Genomic DNA, 15,072 nt, shown 5'->3' on the forward strand with positions numbered 1-15,072 from the left:
GTTGAAATATTGTACAATTCTGGTCTCCTTCCTATCGGAAAGATGTTGTGAAACGTGAAAGGGTTCATAAAAGATTTAGATGGATGTTGCCAGGTTTGGAGGATTTGAGCTATAGGGAGAGGGTGAACAGGTTGGGGCTGTTTCTCCTGGAGCGTCGGAGGCGGAGGGGTGACCTTATAGAGGTTTACAAAATTATGAGGGGATGGATAGGGTAAATAGACAAAGTCTTTTCCCTGGGGTCGGGGAGTCCAGAACTAGAGGGCATACATTTAGGGCGAGAGGGGAAAGATATAAAAGAGACCTAAGGGGCAACTTTTTCACACAGAGGGTGGTACATGTATGGAATGAGCTGCCAGAGGAAGTGGTGGAGGCTGGTACAATTGCAACATTTAAGAGACATTTGGATGGGTATATGAATAGGAAGGGTTTGGAGGGATATGGGCCGGGTGCTGGCAGGTGAGATGTCTGGTCGGCATGGACGAGTTGGACTGAAGGCTCTGTTTCCATGCTGTTCATCTCTCTGACTCTATAAAACAGTGGCAGGAGAGACAGCAATGGCAGGAGATTCTGGGAGTAATTCAGGAGACACAGCAGAGATTCATCCAGAGGCCAAAAAAGCATGGTACAGGGAAGATGAGGCAACCATAGCTGACTAGCGAAGTCAAAGATAGCATAAAAGCAGCAAAGGGCAGTGGGAAACTAGAGGACTGGGAAGCTCACAAAGAGCAAAACAGGGCCACAAAAAAAAAATAAGGTGAGAAGATTAAATATGAGGGTAAGCTAACCAGTAATATAAAAGGAAGACTGTCAGAGTTTCTTTAGATAAATAAATGGCAAAAGAGGCAAAAAAGTGGACAATGGGCCACTGGAAAATGACTTCGAAAAGAAAGTAGTGAGGAACAAGGAAATGGCTGAGGAACTGAATAATTACTTAGCATCAGTCTTCATGGTGGAAGATGAGTAATATCCCAGAAATTCAAGTGGGGGGGAAGAGCTGAGTATGCTGGCCATCACCAAGGAGAAGGTGCTAGAATAATGGATGGCCTGAATATGGATAAATCACCTGGACCAGATGGACGACACCCCAGCTTTCTAAGGGTAATAGATGAAGAGATAGTGGAGGCGTTAGTGGTGATCTTTCAGAATCGTTAGAATTAGGAAGGGTCAGAGAGGACTGGAAAATCGCAAATGTGACACCCATGTAGATAACCTCCCCTGGTAGTCTAGTGGTTAGGATTCAGCCCTCTCACCAACGCAGTCCAGGTTTGATTCCCAGTCAGGGAATGGGAGGTTTGCTCTGCTCATTTATAAGGGTGGCATGGTGGCTCAGTAGTTAGCACTGCTGCCTCACAGTACCAGGGACCCAGGTTCAATTCCAACCTCGGGTGACTGTGTGTGGAGTTTGCACATTCTCCCTGTGTCTGTGTGGATTTCCTCTGGGTGCTCCGGATTCCTCCCACAATCCAAAGATGTGCAGGTTAGGTGGAATGGCCATGCTAAATTGCCCAATGTGTTCAGGGATGTGTAGGTTAGGTGCATTAGTCAAGGGTAAAGAGAGGGCAGGGGAATGGGTCTGGGTGGGTTACTCTTCGGAGGGTCAGTGTGGCTGAAGGGCTTGTTTCCACACTGTAGGGATCCTATGCTGGCAAAAATGTGAAAGCTTTTCAGAATTAGCACCCATGCGGAATCCTCTACACTAGCTTCTTTTTCTTGAGATTCTTACACACTTGATGCAACCGCAATAGGCCAACTTCTGTGAACAGTCAAAATGTATTAAGTACAAGCCGTGGGGAACCCTTAACACTCTTCACAATGCTTGCGAAGACATGTCAAGGGATCTCTCTGAATAAAGGAAACATCCTTCCTTTACAAAGTACAAGAGCTTCACATTACAGTCAGTAACACCCACAAGACAACCCCAGCCATTCCCCCACAGTCACATGCCACTTAAGTCAAAATGTAATGATCACATCATTTCGAGAAACAATATAATGTAAATGATCCCTTAACGGCCAGATCTATTATGAATTGGCTTTTCAACTGCTGGGAGTACTCTGAACTTTAATTGCAATGTTCCATTGATTTCTGAATTGGGGATAACAATGAAATTATTTTACCCTGAATAACTAGGAAATGGCCATGCAAATGGCTCTGAAGAGCAAGGGATGGGAATGTAAATTCCTGACATTGTATCTGTAAGACAGAGACATAACATCCTAAGACAGAGGAATACTGCCCTAAACTCGGGACATGCAATTTCATGCAGGTCAGACCAAATTAATCCTTTATCTCACTCTACAGGATAAAATAAGCTTTGCGTGAGCAAATTTTGGGGAAATTCAATTTCATGGCGTTTCACACCTTGAGCACTGGTGAATTTTCTTGTGCCTTTTTAAAGGTGTGATATTCTGTATGCACCACATCTCCTCTCCTGCACCATCTGCGCTCAGTGGGGGAGGTGGTCATTGCTAGAAAAAGCTTGCAGCATTCATGCTACGGATACCATTCTTAATGCCCATCTGCACACCAGTTCAACCGCCGCAAGCCAGCAACAGACCCCCTCATCTGCAAGGGGCTCTCTTGTGACAGTGGTAGTGTCCCTACGCCAGACCAGGAGGCTCAGGTTCAAGTCCTATCTCGTTCAGAGGTATGTTCTAACATCTCTTAACAAGTTGATTGGAAAAGCAAAATCAGCCTTTCATACTTCCAGTATGCAAAGACCTCCAAGGGACGTAGTTGATCGAGACAAATTAACACTGGTTTGTGGATAGGGACCTGGAAGTCCTGGTGGATGGGATGTAAGGTTGTCCTTCATCGGTCAGGACTTGAAGTTGCCATCTAGGTCAGTACTGTTTCCATGGTCTGGAAGAAAGCCCAGTAAAACAGGAAGAACGTTAAAGATCTTTTGCACTCCACAAGGCTAAGTGCCACCACTTAATTTCTATTACCTCTCCTCACATTTAAACTCCACTACTGCACCAATCATCCACAGGGCTCAAGCACTCTCACTGTTGCACATGGTATCTTTCCTCAATGGTTCTCCAAATCATTGTACGTATTTTTAACCAACCTGTTCAGAGATGTCATGACATGACACACCTCAGGAGCAGGTAGAACTTGAACACTCACCTCCTGAACCAAAGGTTAGGATACCAGCACAGCACCCTCTACTAAATTTCTAACCTATCCTGTACTCGCCAATTCCTGCCACTCAATGGACACCTCATCACCTTTCCTCCAGCAACACTAACATCTGCCATTTGCATCTAGCTCAGTCCCTGCCCTTGGCTCATCCCAGATTAAGCAGCCCACACAAGGGCAGAGAGGGACAAGATGAGTGGGTGGGGTGACAGACATATGTTTGCTTACTGACTACAAATAGACAATCCTTACATTAGACAAACAGGATGGAGACCGCACAGGTGGAGATGCAGAGATCTCTATGCACTAGCTATCAAGTAAAATGAATTGTGATGTGCAGTGTAGTACTGCCATTCTATTACAAGAAGACGACGCCACAGATGAAGCACTGGCAATACTGTCCCTGGCAGCCTCCACCAGCTCAGATACTGACACCTTGGTAGATTGTTCAGCTAGATTGGAGTAGAGAACACATTCTGAGAAGCACGTCTCCAGAGTTGGAGAGAGGAAGAAATGTCTCAGAGCATGAGTACTCGAAATTGCCAAAAACTAGGTACCTGCACAGCATCACGCAAGTGAGGACCTCATGGTGTTAGCCGTTAAAACTTGATGCAAATGTACAAACAGACAGAAGCAGCAGACAACTAACAGCTGTTTCTGTGGATAGGTTTGCGGTTACCATGGAGAATCAGGTCCCCAAAACTTATTGACTGTTAGATATACATGCAAATCTGCATTCCATCACTGTCGCCATTGGTGGTCAAGCAACAGGAAGACAAGGGAACTTAACCTCATCCTGAGACAGGGTGGTGCCAGCTTGCACCCAGTCAGAACAGGAACCACACACAAAATCCCAAGATATCCTCTTTCAGAATATTCCAGAAGTGCTCAGCCTTTCCACTCCCATTCTGCCCACAATTCTCAACTTTGAAGTTCAAGTCAAGGAAAGTGAACTTGCATCTGGCCAGGACCTACTAGCCACAAATACCCAAGGATCATCCCTAGCACCCATCACAGCATAAAACATTGTCATGTTTGGATTTGGAAGTATCAGATGTTGTGAAGCCTTTCAACAGTTTGCAATGTTCACTTCTATTACACAACAGTGTAACAGAAATGAAGAAACGTCAGCATTTGGAAATAAACAGTAACTGCTTACTTTTGCAGCATGAACACGCTTAGTAAATGATGACTTCATTCAATTTAGTTCCATTAGAATCGGTCATGAAATATGCCCTATGGTTGATTGTGGTGGACCATGGTGATGTTCTCAGTAATCAATGTTCCAACATCCTCCTTTCTTGCTGCTTTCACAGCTTACTGTCCACCCCCTATATTTGTGTCATTGCCAGCTCCACATCACCATATACAAGGATTACACAGCACAATCTGTGGGCATATCAATGAACCCCCTGACCTGTCTCAGCTTGGGAACGGCAACTCAAGCAGGTTGACTAGCCTTCAATTACCCCAGCTGAAACTGCTGCATTGTATCTATGCACAGCCTCAGTCAGGGAGTGGTGTAGCACATTGTGAGCCATGTTTGATGAGAGTAGTCTTTGTCACTCAACAACCACCCTTTAAGGCATCTGGTCTTTGAAATGAAGCAGAATCTGAGAATTATCAAATGTATGGGATTGTGCATGCTTGCATTTGGAATTCAGCATTCTATTTTTTTTAGTGGGATTCTTTCCCTGTTTCAGTCCCACCCAGCTTCTTGTTAAATCAAGAAGGTCAAACAAAGATGATATATTTCATAACTGTTAATTGTGACAGATCATTAATTATGGCTTCTCAGATATTTGATTAGCTGTTATTTCTCCCAAACAAGGAACAAAATTTTGCTTTACGGGAGATAATAAATTCCTATTATACTAATCTCAGATCACATTCAGACTTGTACTGAAGCCTCCTACAAGGGAGGATCAATACTACAGGGCAATTTACTAAGTCCAATCCATCTAACCTGCACACCTTTGGACTGTGGGAGGAAACCGGAGCACCCGGGAAGAAACACACACAGACATGGGGAGAACGTGCCAACTCCATACATCTAGCCTGCATATTTTTGGACTGGGTGAGGAAATGTTTGCCATAAAGTTAATTGGAAATATTATGATCATCTGAAAAACATGCAATTAGGAATTTAAAAATTAAGCCTAAGAGTTAATATTTAACAGTTATGACTTTGGATCAATTATAACTGATCATTTGTGGACACCCTTTTGACAACTCTAGCCCTCAACTCTTCTCAGGTCCACAACCTCTACAATTAAAGACTGTTTTGTACAGCCAAAATGACAGCGCTTGTGTTATGCAGGCCTAGTGCCCCATGAGCCATGAGGCCTGCGTTCAAGTATCATCTGCTACATAGGTCCATGCGAACACCTCCAAACAGATTGACTGGAAAGCACTGTACAAAGTAAATAAAGAAAACAACTTTAAAAAAAAAGGTGTTTTAATAACATGAAAAGCAAAACCCCTCCTAACTTGCTGTTCCATGCAGACGTCTTCCCTCAATCCTCATATTAGTATTCAAAATTCTTAACTAATTTCCTAGTTTAACAATATTGGCCCTATCCCAAATCTCTTACCTTCATCAATACTTCCCCTCGTACAAATTATGGCTTAAAGCCAATTTTAACCATCACACGCAATACACAAGTTTTCAGAAACAGACGTAGGCTACATTTTCATTTCATTTAAAAACTGCAATTTACAAATTAAAAAGTGCAACTAATGGAATCACGTGGGACCACCCGTGGCTGGACCCAACAGGCAGCATCCAAACTCGAGAGTAAAAGCAAAATATTGTGGACATTGGAAAAACACAAAATTCAGGAGTTACCTACTAGGTCTGCAGCATTTTCTATAATCCCTCCAAACTAAGAGTGCATTTAGGAGCTACTCCCAGCTTGTTAGCGCCCTTCAGGAGAGGAATATTACAGACCAATTCCAAGTAAATTTACTCACTTGACTAAAACTGCTCCACCAATTACAATTCCAGCAATTGATAGTGGCAATATATATTTGCTCATCATGCTCGCTCTGTAACTCAGAAAACGACTGTTACCACAATCCCGATTTAAACATCAGTTACCACCAGCTCCTGAGTATTACGGCATTCGTCTATCGCCGCTAGAAGTAACCAACCAGAGCTCGGCTGCCGCTGCGGGCAAAGGTTACACCCCAGCGTGCACCAGAAATGACCTTCACCCTTTTCGACGTTCACTCCCCTCCATCACACGTCATTAGAATAAAATCGTAAATCGAAACTTAAGGGGGTTCACTTATCTGTTAGCTTTTGTGAGAGTGTCGTGTTGTGCACCGAATCGTAGGATAGTTATAGCAAAGAAGCAGTCTTTTTTTGATTCTGCAAAAGCATCTTATTTTTTCTTCTTTCCTGATAATTACCGAATTCTCTTTTGAAAGCTTGGATTGACTCCACCTCCATCACCGTCTCACACATTTCGGATTATAACTTGTGACGTGACCTTTTTTTTGTGTCGATCTGCGGTCCTTCTACCATTTACTAAAATCGGTGTCCTCTGTTTTCTGATGTTTATGTTAGGGAGAACATTCTCCCGAGCTACTGTTTTGAACACCATTATTAAATATCTTTGCGTCTTCCCTAAAGAGAACCCAGCTTTTCCAACGTATGCAATCTTATGTCCTGATCCGATATATTTTATTTAAAATTTAGCTTTTCAATAGAAGAATCTGGGTCTTAACAGAAATTCTAATGGCGAGAAGAAAATGATCAATTTTCTCACTGGCCCAGGGATCCTTGGGTGCAGTCTTCTTTCCTGCTATACGGCACTTTTGGGAAATTATCCAGAAAGACTACCATTAAAAAATTGGAGGTAGGATTTTAACCAAATCTGAAAAACATTCTAAAGCTATGTGCCCTTGAGAAACCAGAATACCACCACAACCATCTTAAAATTGCATATTTCCAATATGTGGCATGGATTTCATGGTCAAATGGTTCAGAATTACTTCTCAGGGAAGTCATTCCTCTACTTTTCATAAAGAGATTATATGATGCCTTATTTTGTCTCAGGTTGCCTGTGCATAAAAGGTAATGTTACCGTTGTACTCAAACACTTAAGGGCTGTTTGCTTCTTAGAAAGAGATTACTTTTGATAGTTTAAACTGAGGGTCATTATGCCTCAGGTGAGGGTAGAGTTTGAGAAGAAATGTCCTTCACAGTAATCTAGCTTGTGTGGGAATTGAATCCATGTTGTTGGAGCTACTCTACATTGCAAACCGTCTATCCAGCTAACTGAACGCCAAACCCCAAACCAGGCACTTGTCAACTGAAGAATTGTTTCTTAGAAGCTGTTATGAAGGAAACACGGCATCCAAATTACACAACAGAGCAAGAACCCATAAAGAGCCATGTTTTCGTGATTCAGAAGCCAAAACTACTCTTTAAATAAAAATACAAAATACTAAATGCTGCCTGAAACACCAATAAAACTGTTTTCATTCTGTAGATACTGCCAGACCTGTTTCCAGCACTTTGTGTTTTAGTGATGTTAGTTGAGGGATAAATATTGGTCAGAACACTGAGTAATTTCTCTGCACTTCTCCAAAACTGGCATGGGATGTTTTACATCCACAGGAGAGGACAAGACATTGATTTAACATCTCATTTGAAGAACAGCATTTCCAACACCACTTTCTCAAGTATTCAGAAGTGTCAGGCTAAATTTGTACTTAAATTTCTAGAGTGGGACTTGAATCCACAACTTTCTGACTCAGAGGCATGATTCTTTCCACTGAGCCACAGCTAACACCAATGGTACCAGTCCAGAAAGCACAGGGACATTTCTTGCAATCTATAAAGTTATAGTGCCTTCGGGGGAGACCTTACTCCCACATTTTTCATATCAATGACAAAATTAATGTTTTAAAAACATCAAATATGTTTGATACATGGTTATTTTGTTATATCCACATGACAAGTCATTGTGAGGGTAAAGTCCGTTAAAGTAAACTGAGCTAAGTGACAACTTTAATCTCACTTTTTGCGAAAAGTAAACATGTCAAAGCTTTTCATCTTCCACTTATCAGAACCAGGATACAGAGTGCTGATAAACTCTGAGCCGAAGCTGCTTAACATCAAACAGTTACTGTCGACATGTTTGTTGTATACCAAACTGACATCCAGGAACTGCCACGTACTAACGCTGTGATACCTGAGGAGTCTTGCCATCCTAAATGAGTTCTAATCATCTACTTCATTATTCAATTCTTTATTTATTTACTTATGCTAATTTAATTTGTTAACTGTACCACCAGTTGCTATCCTTTGTTGGACCATAGAAATACAATAAACCTTAGTCATTTCGGAAATACTCAGAAAATAATTAACTTCTCCTGTGACAGACAAACAATTGTTTTCAGAAGGCTGAACATGTTAGAAAGGCAAAAGCAATGCAGCATCTCTTTCATGCCCTATCTCCCTTTACGTTTGACTTTGGCTTTCTATTAAAAGTCACATTTCCTAAATCAACTAATTCCAGCACCTTATTGTAAGTCACACTTGAATCCTAAGATGTACTAAGTTGGCAAGTTTCATATACTTGAACACAAGGACCAGCAAAAATGAGTAACTAGTTTGAGATGCTTAATTAAGCCCAATTGCTTTTCCACTGGCAACCTTGTTTAAAAATCCTGCTTAAGGCTGGGATCTATCTGGAGGTGCTTAAAAGCAATTGATAAAAAAGTTGGGAACTAGAGAATTTAAATTGTAGATCTCAGTTAATTGTCAATTATATGTTATGAACAAGATTAGATTTGTGTAAAATAAAATGTAAACTTTCTTACCTACCAACTGCAAGCACTCAGTCCTCAAATGGTATGTGAGAATTCCTAGATGTTGTTTGGTCCAAAGCAAAAACATCAGCAACAAGTGTTTAAAGTTCAAGGAGGTTCAGCTCAGAGTTCATGAGCTGGAGACTGAATGACAGAAACTGTAATAAATCAGTGAATTGAAATGTTATCCTGATTTTTCACACTCGGAGGCAGTCTTGTATTGGGTCATTGATTTGGTCAATGTTTCGGGTCAGGAAACTGACTAAGTGAGGCAGGTAATGAGGTACAGAGGGCAGGGATACAGGAACCTCAGCCTTTGTAATTGTCTAAAAGTTCGGAGGTTCTTTCAACTTGTCTGAATGAGAATGAGGGCTGCAGGGTAGATGAATTGACTGACCAGGTTCAAGGGAATGAATGGCTTACTCCTGCTTTTCTGTTACTGAAGACTGTACACATTTTTTATTTGTTGATGGGAGGTGGGTGTTGTTAAATAGGCCAACATTTATTGCCCATCCTTAAATACCCTGGAGAAGGTGGTGGTGAACTGTCTTCTTGAACCACCGCAATCTTTGAACTGTAGGAACAGCATGAAGGGAATTCCAGAATTTTGACCAGCAATAATGAAGAATTGGTGATACATTTTCAGATAAGTATAATGTTTGGTTTGGAGGATACTTACAGGTGGTACTGTTTCTATGCATCCCCAACCCTTGTTCTTCTACTGGCAGAAGCTGCAGATTTGGAGATGCTGTCAGAGGAACCTTGGTGAGTAAACTGCAGTGCAGCTTGTAGATAATATACACTGCTGCCACAGCACCTCGGTGGTGAAGGGAGTCCCAGTCTTGCAAGCTGCTTTGTCCTGGATGGTGTCAAGTTTTGTGGAACTGCATCCATCCAGGCACTGTGAGTATTCCACCATAGTCTATACATGTTCCTTGTAGATGGTGAACAGGCATTGGGGTAACAGGAGATGAATTGCTTATCACAGAATTCCTAGCCTCTGACCTGCTATTGCTACAATATTTATTTGGCTGGTCCAGTTTAGTTTCTGGTAATCCCCAGGATGTTCATAGATGGGGTTTCAGCAATGGTGGTAGCATTGAATGTCAAGGGGCAATGGTTAAATTCTCCTTTGTTAGAGATAGTCATTGTGTGGCACTTGTGTGTGCAGATGTTACTTGCCACTTATCATCTCAAGCCTGGATACTGTCTAGATCTTGCTGCAAATGAACAAAAACTGCTTCAGTATCTGAGATATTGGTGCGGAATATTATACAATCATTCATGAACAACCCACTTCTGACCTTAAGATAGAGGGAAGGTCATTGATGAAGCAACTGAGGATCTCATGCAGTTATGAACTGGAGCAGATAATTGACCTCCAGCAATTACAAACAACTTCATTTATGACTTCAACCAGCTATTTAGATACATTTAGATACAATTAGATATCCTAATTTTGGCAAGTTAAGAATCTGAGAAGTGTTGACAATAAAATATAGTGCTGCAACAATGATTAAAGAAGAGGAAGTATCTTGAACCAAAAATATTTCTGTACACTTTACTTCCTCTATATGACTTGGATGTTTCTTCCAAATGATGAATAATTTTTGAATTGATAATTAATGTGTTGCTCAGTCATCAAAATTGAAACTGAGTCTTGTTCTTATAATATAAATTCAGAATGCTGAAAAACAATAACAAATAGCTAAAATTTCAGGAACATTTGCCAGGTTCACTAGTACCCAAAAAGAAAGGAAGGAAAAGTTAATATGTACATTGGAAATTCTTTATGCTCTTTCAGGTATCTTTTTTCCTTTGCTGTTCTTCAACTGGAGAAAAGCAGATGTAATAGACCTAAGTACTGAATTTCTATAGCTGTCCAGAAAGATTTCTTTCAAATTTTATTTTCTTATTTAGAAGTAACTTGGAAATGCCACTTATAATGGGTTTCTGCAGAAAATGGAAAAAACTCTCTGTATTGGAAAAGGGGGCACTTGTGACATGATGTGAATAGAGGAAGCAGCAACTGTGAGTATTCCACCATAGTCTTTACATGTTCCTTTAGACATTGGTGCTTCACTCAAGGTGTGAAATCCCTGAAACTGTCAATGCTAATTAAATTAGAGTGACGATCCATAATGTCAAAGTGGCCCCCATACATGTGCAGATGCTGCCAGTGATGTCACCTGGCTCCAACAGGCCACTGATGTCACCACACCAAGATATATTTGCACATGCTCACTAACATCACCGAGTGCAAATGAGTGGGCTTGGGCTAGGGGGCATGTGGAGGGAGGAGGGTGAAGCTTATTCAGTGGAACCTCCCCACCCCAGGGCTGCATGGCCATCACTCCTTCACCATGCTCACTTTATAATCCAGCACCTCCATCCATTGCATAGCCCAGAGAGGGACCCGCCTCCTACAGCCAGGAGACCATGCCTGGGGATGGGACAGCTGCTGTGCCTGTTCCTCGCTGTCACCTTTTGGTTCTGTCCTTATTACTGCTAAAGATGGAGTGATCCACCTTCTTTACCAAGTTCATGTCACTGTCCATAGATCGCAATTGGAATGATGCAGCTACTCAGGCTTCACTGTTGCAGCTGCCCTTCAAAGACCTCACAATCTGATTCACACTCAATACAAAATATGGTTCAGGCCACCAAGTCCTGGATTCCTCTTCTTTGATTTAGATTAGATTAGATTACAGTGTGGAAACAGGCCCTTCGGCCCAACAAGTCCACACCGACCCGCCGAAGCGCAACCCACCCATACCCCTACATTTACCCCTTTTAATCTAACACTACGGGCAATTTAGCATGGCCAATTCACCTAACCTGCACATCTTTGTGACTGTGGGAGGAAACCGGAGCACCCGGAGGAAACCCACACAGACACGGGGAGAATGTGCAAACTCCACACAGTCAGTCGCCTGAGTCGGGAATTGAACCCGGGTCTCTGGCGCTGTGAGGCAGCAGTTCTAACCACTGTGCCACCGTGCCGCCCACTTGTTATACACACTTCGTGTAGCACCATCTTTGAGACAGACTGATCTGAACTTTTCTTATTTTAAAGGCAAGTGCCAGGCATTTCATTCTAGATGCAATTCAATTGGTCAAACTACCAACCTTGATGCAAATCACACTTTAATCATATACTATAGTTAAAATACAACAAAAGAAAGAAGAAATTGGAATAACAAGTCTGTTGGAAAATTTAGCAGAATAGTAGATTATTTAACTATTAAATAATAACTGTTTCAAAATAGTAACATTCCATCAACACACCCTTGGCAAAGACAAATTCGACAAAATAGATTGTGTCACTGGCAATTTTCCAGTCCAGGAGCAAAACACATCAAGGGGAAACTCTGAGAAAGGAGAGAGACGCACTGCAGCTTCCAAACCCAACTTCAAGACCCCAGCAATTTAGGAGCTTGACCCCACCCATTCAGACTGCTTCTATTGTTCCAATTTAAAAAAATAAACAAGTCCTCACAAGCTGTTTACTTTATTGGCTTTGGAACAGACCGCTTTGCATTTCTGTCTCAATGGCCGAGTGGTATAATCACGAGACTATTAATCCAGAAATTCAGCTAATGTTTAGGGACCTGTGTTCAAATCCTGCCATGGCAAATAGTGGAATTTGAATTCAATTAAGAGGGTCTATTAATGACCATGATTGTTATAAAAACCCATCTGCTTCACTAACGTCCTTTAGGGAAGGATATCTGTCATCCTTACGTGGTTCTGGCCTACATGTTACTCCTGGCCCACCACAGTGGGTCTCTGGATAATGCAGGGTGGGCAATAAATACTGACCCACATTCCACAACTGAATTTTAAACAAAATTATCTTATGGTGGCACGAGTATCTCTTGGAACTGCTTCACTTCCTGTTACTGCAGTTACTTGGATTATTTTTATCACTTTTTATATCTTCCAAAATCTATCTTTGACTCCACCCATCTTTTATCCACAAGCTTTCCTCAGCAAAATTGTTTGAAAGCACAGTATTTGATGTCATGTTGATAATACCCACCACTATTTTACCAACTCACTAAACTCTTCAACTGTTGCTAAATTAGCAGATTGCTAATTTGACATAAATTACTGGTTGAGTAGAAACTTCCTCCAAAAATGTTTGGAAGACAAAAACTATTGTTTTCTGTCCCTGCTCCAAACTCCATTCAATGACATACCAACTCCATCCCTCTGGCAACTGTCCAAGACTAAACTAGATTGTTTGCAACCTTGGTCTTGTATATCAGATTTGTGCTGTTACTATGATGTGCATTTAAAACACTATTATCATCTAACATTACTCCTATCTCAGATCATCTGCTGCTGAAATTCTCATTCAAACTTTGTTACTTCAGGATTTGACTATTTCAGTAAATTCTTAGCTTATCTCTCATATTCTGTCTTAATTAAACTGACATAATTAAGAATTAAACTTGAAGCAATCCAAAACTCTGCTGTCCATACCCTAACTCACACTAAGTCTGATTCACCCACTATTCGTATGCTTGCTAATCTACTTCAACTGGTGATCAAATAACAACTTGATTTTTAAATTCTCATCCTTGTTTTGAAGTGACTCCATGGCCTTTTTCTTCCCTAACTGTGTAATCTTGTCCAACTGTACAACATTCCAAAATATCTGCACTCTTCCAATTTTAGTTTCTTGTGTTTCTCCAAGTTTAATTATTAGCAGCCGTGCCTCAGTGCCCTGAGTTCTGGAATATCAGCCCCCCCCCCCCCTTTCCTCTTCAGCACACTTTCCTCCTTAGGATGCCCCAGAAAACCTACCTCATGTACATGGTAACTTGTGCAGAAAATGTGAGCACGGTTCTAAATAGGTATTTTGTCTCTGTCTCTCTGGAATGGTGGATAAACCTCCAGGATTGTGTGAACTGCATTACAGGTTGTTAAAGGAAGCCAAAGAAGAAATATTAGATGTTCCAAGGAAGTCAGTCCCTCTGTATTTACCTTTTCATACGCCCAACACTGTGGTAAGATTTACATGTATAATTATTTGGCCCATCCTTTGCAGCCTTTTTTGAATAATGGTACAACATTTAGAGACCTCCAATCCTCTGGTACTTTGCCTACATCTAGTACTGAATTACTGGAATCAATATTGAGAAATAGGATTAATTGTTAGTTGGAGAGGTATAGATTAATCACTGATAATTAGCATGATTTTATTGAGGGAAGGTCTTTGGATTCCAAAATTAACCAAATATTTTGAGCAATTAACAAGGAGGATTGATGAGATTCGTGCAGTGGACGTTGTCCACATGGACTTTAGTAAGGTATTGGCATACTGTTATTTGGCAGTTTATTAAGTGAAATAATTTTAGGGTCTGAACTCTTTTATATCCCAGCCCCCTACCCCACACATCAGACGTTGTTATCACAAAGTCTGCCATTACACACTACCTGTTTTTAGGCACTAACAGTCTCTATTAACAACCACTCACTGTCTGGACAGATCATTATCCACTCGTTTGTGTGTCCAACTATACTCTCTCTTTGGGCTCTATCCCCATCTATTGTTTACTCCTTACTCTCTCCCTCCACCCTATCGTTTGCATATAAACCAGTATTTTCCTAGCTACCATCATTTCTGAGGAAGGGTCACTGGATTCGAAATGTCAACTCTGATTTCTTCTCACAGATCCTGCCAGACATACTAAGTTTTTCCAGCAACTTCTGTTTTTGTTTCTGATTTACAGTATCTGCAGTTCTTTTGGTTTTTATGGAATATGGTGAATTGAAAGTAAAATTGGCTCAGTGACAGGAAATATAAGGTAATGCTTGACATTTTTAGGAATGGAAAAATTGCCAGTGATGTTTCACAGGGTTCAGTTTTTGGTTATTTGCTGATTGTGGTACATATTAAAGATTCGAATAAACGTAGATGGTATGATCAGAAACAACTCGGAGAAAGTGAGGACTGCAGATGCTGGAGATTAGAGTCCAAATGTGTGGCGCTGGAAAAGCAAAGCAGGTCAGGCAGCATCCGAGGAGCAAGAGAATCAACATTTGATTGGGCGGCACGGTGGCACAGTGGTTAGCACTGCTGCCTCACAGCGCCAGAGA

The 15,072-nt window shown here is 41.3% G+C and overlaps 1 protein-coding gene across 6 annotated transcripts in view; it reads right to left on the reverse strand.

Moving 5' to 3' along the window:
• Positions 1 to 15,072, reverse strand: part of LOC122553002 (retinol dehydrogenase 13-like) — a 92,962-nt gene that overhangs the window by 62,288 nt on the left and 15,602 nt on the right. For 2 of the 6 annotated variants that reach the window (XM_043696395.2, XM_043696387.2), the window contains exon 1: positions 6,115 to 6,231. The exons of 1 other annotated variant lie outside the window; for it this stretch is intronic. Coding sequence is in view for 3 of the 5 variants with exons in the window: in XM_043696394.2 (XP_043552329.1) it covers positions 6,115 to 6,182 (68 nt within the window). In the remaining 2 variants the exon portion in view is untranslated. Of the gene's footprint in view, positions 1 to 6,114; positions 6,296 to 15,072 lie in introns of those variants that run through there. 3 more of the 6 variants (XM_043696394.2, XM_043696386.2, XM_043696393.2) reach the window with 3 other exon arrangements.

The sequence above is a fragment of the Chiloscyllium plagiosum genome, unplaced genomic scaffold (genome assembly GCF_037043375.1).
Source record: "Chiloscyllium plagiosum isolate Xiang-an unplaced genomic scaffold, Cpla_swu_hap1 HiC_scaffold_10, whole genome shotgun sequence".
Lineage (NCBI taxonomy): Eukaryota > Metazoa > Chordata > Chondrichthyes > Orectolobiformes > Hemiscylliidae > Chiloscyllium > Chiloscyllium plagiosum.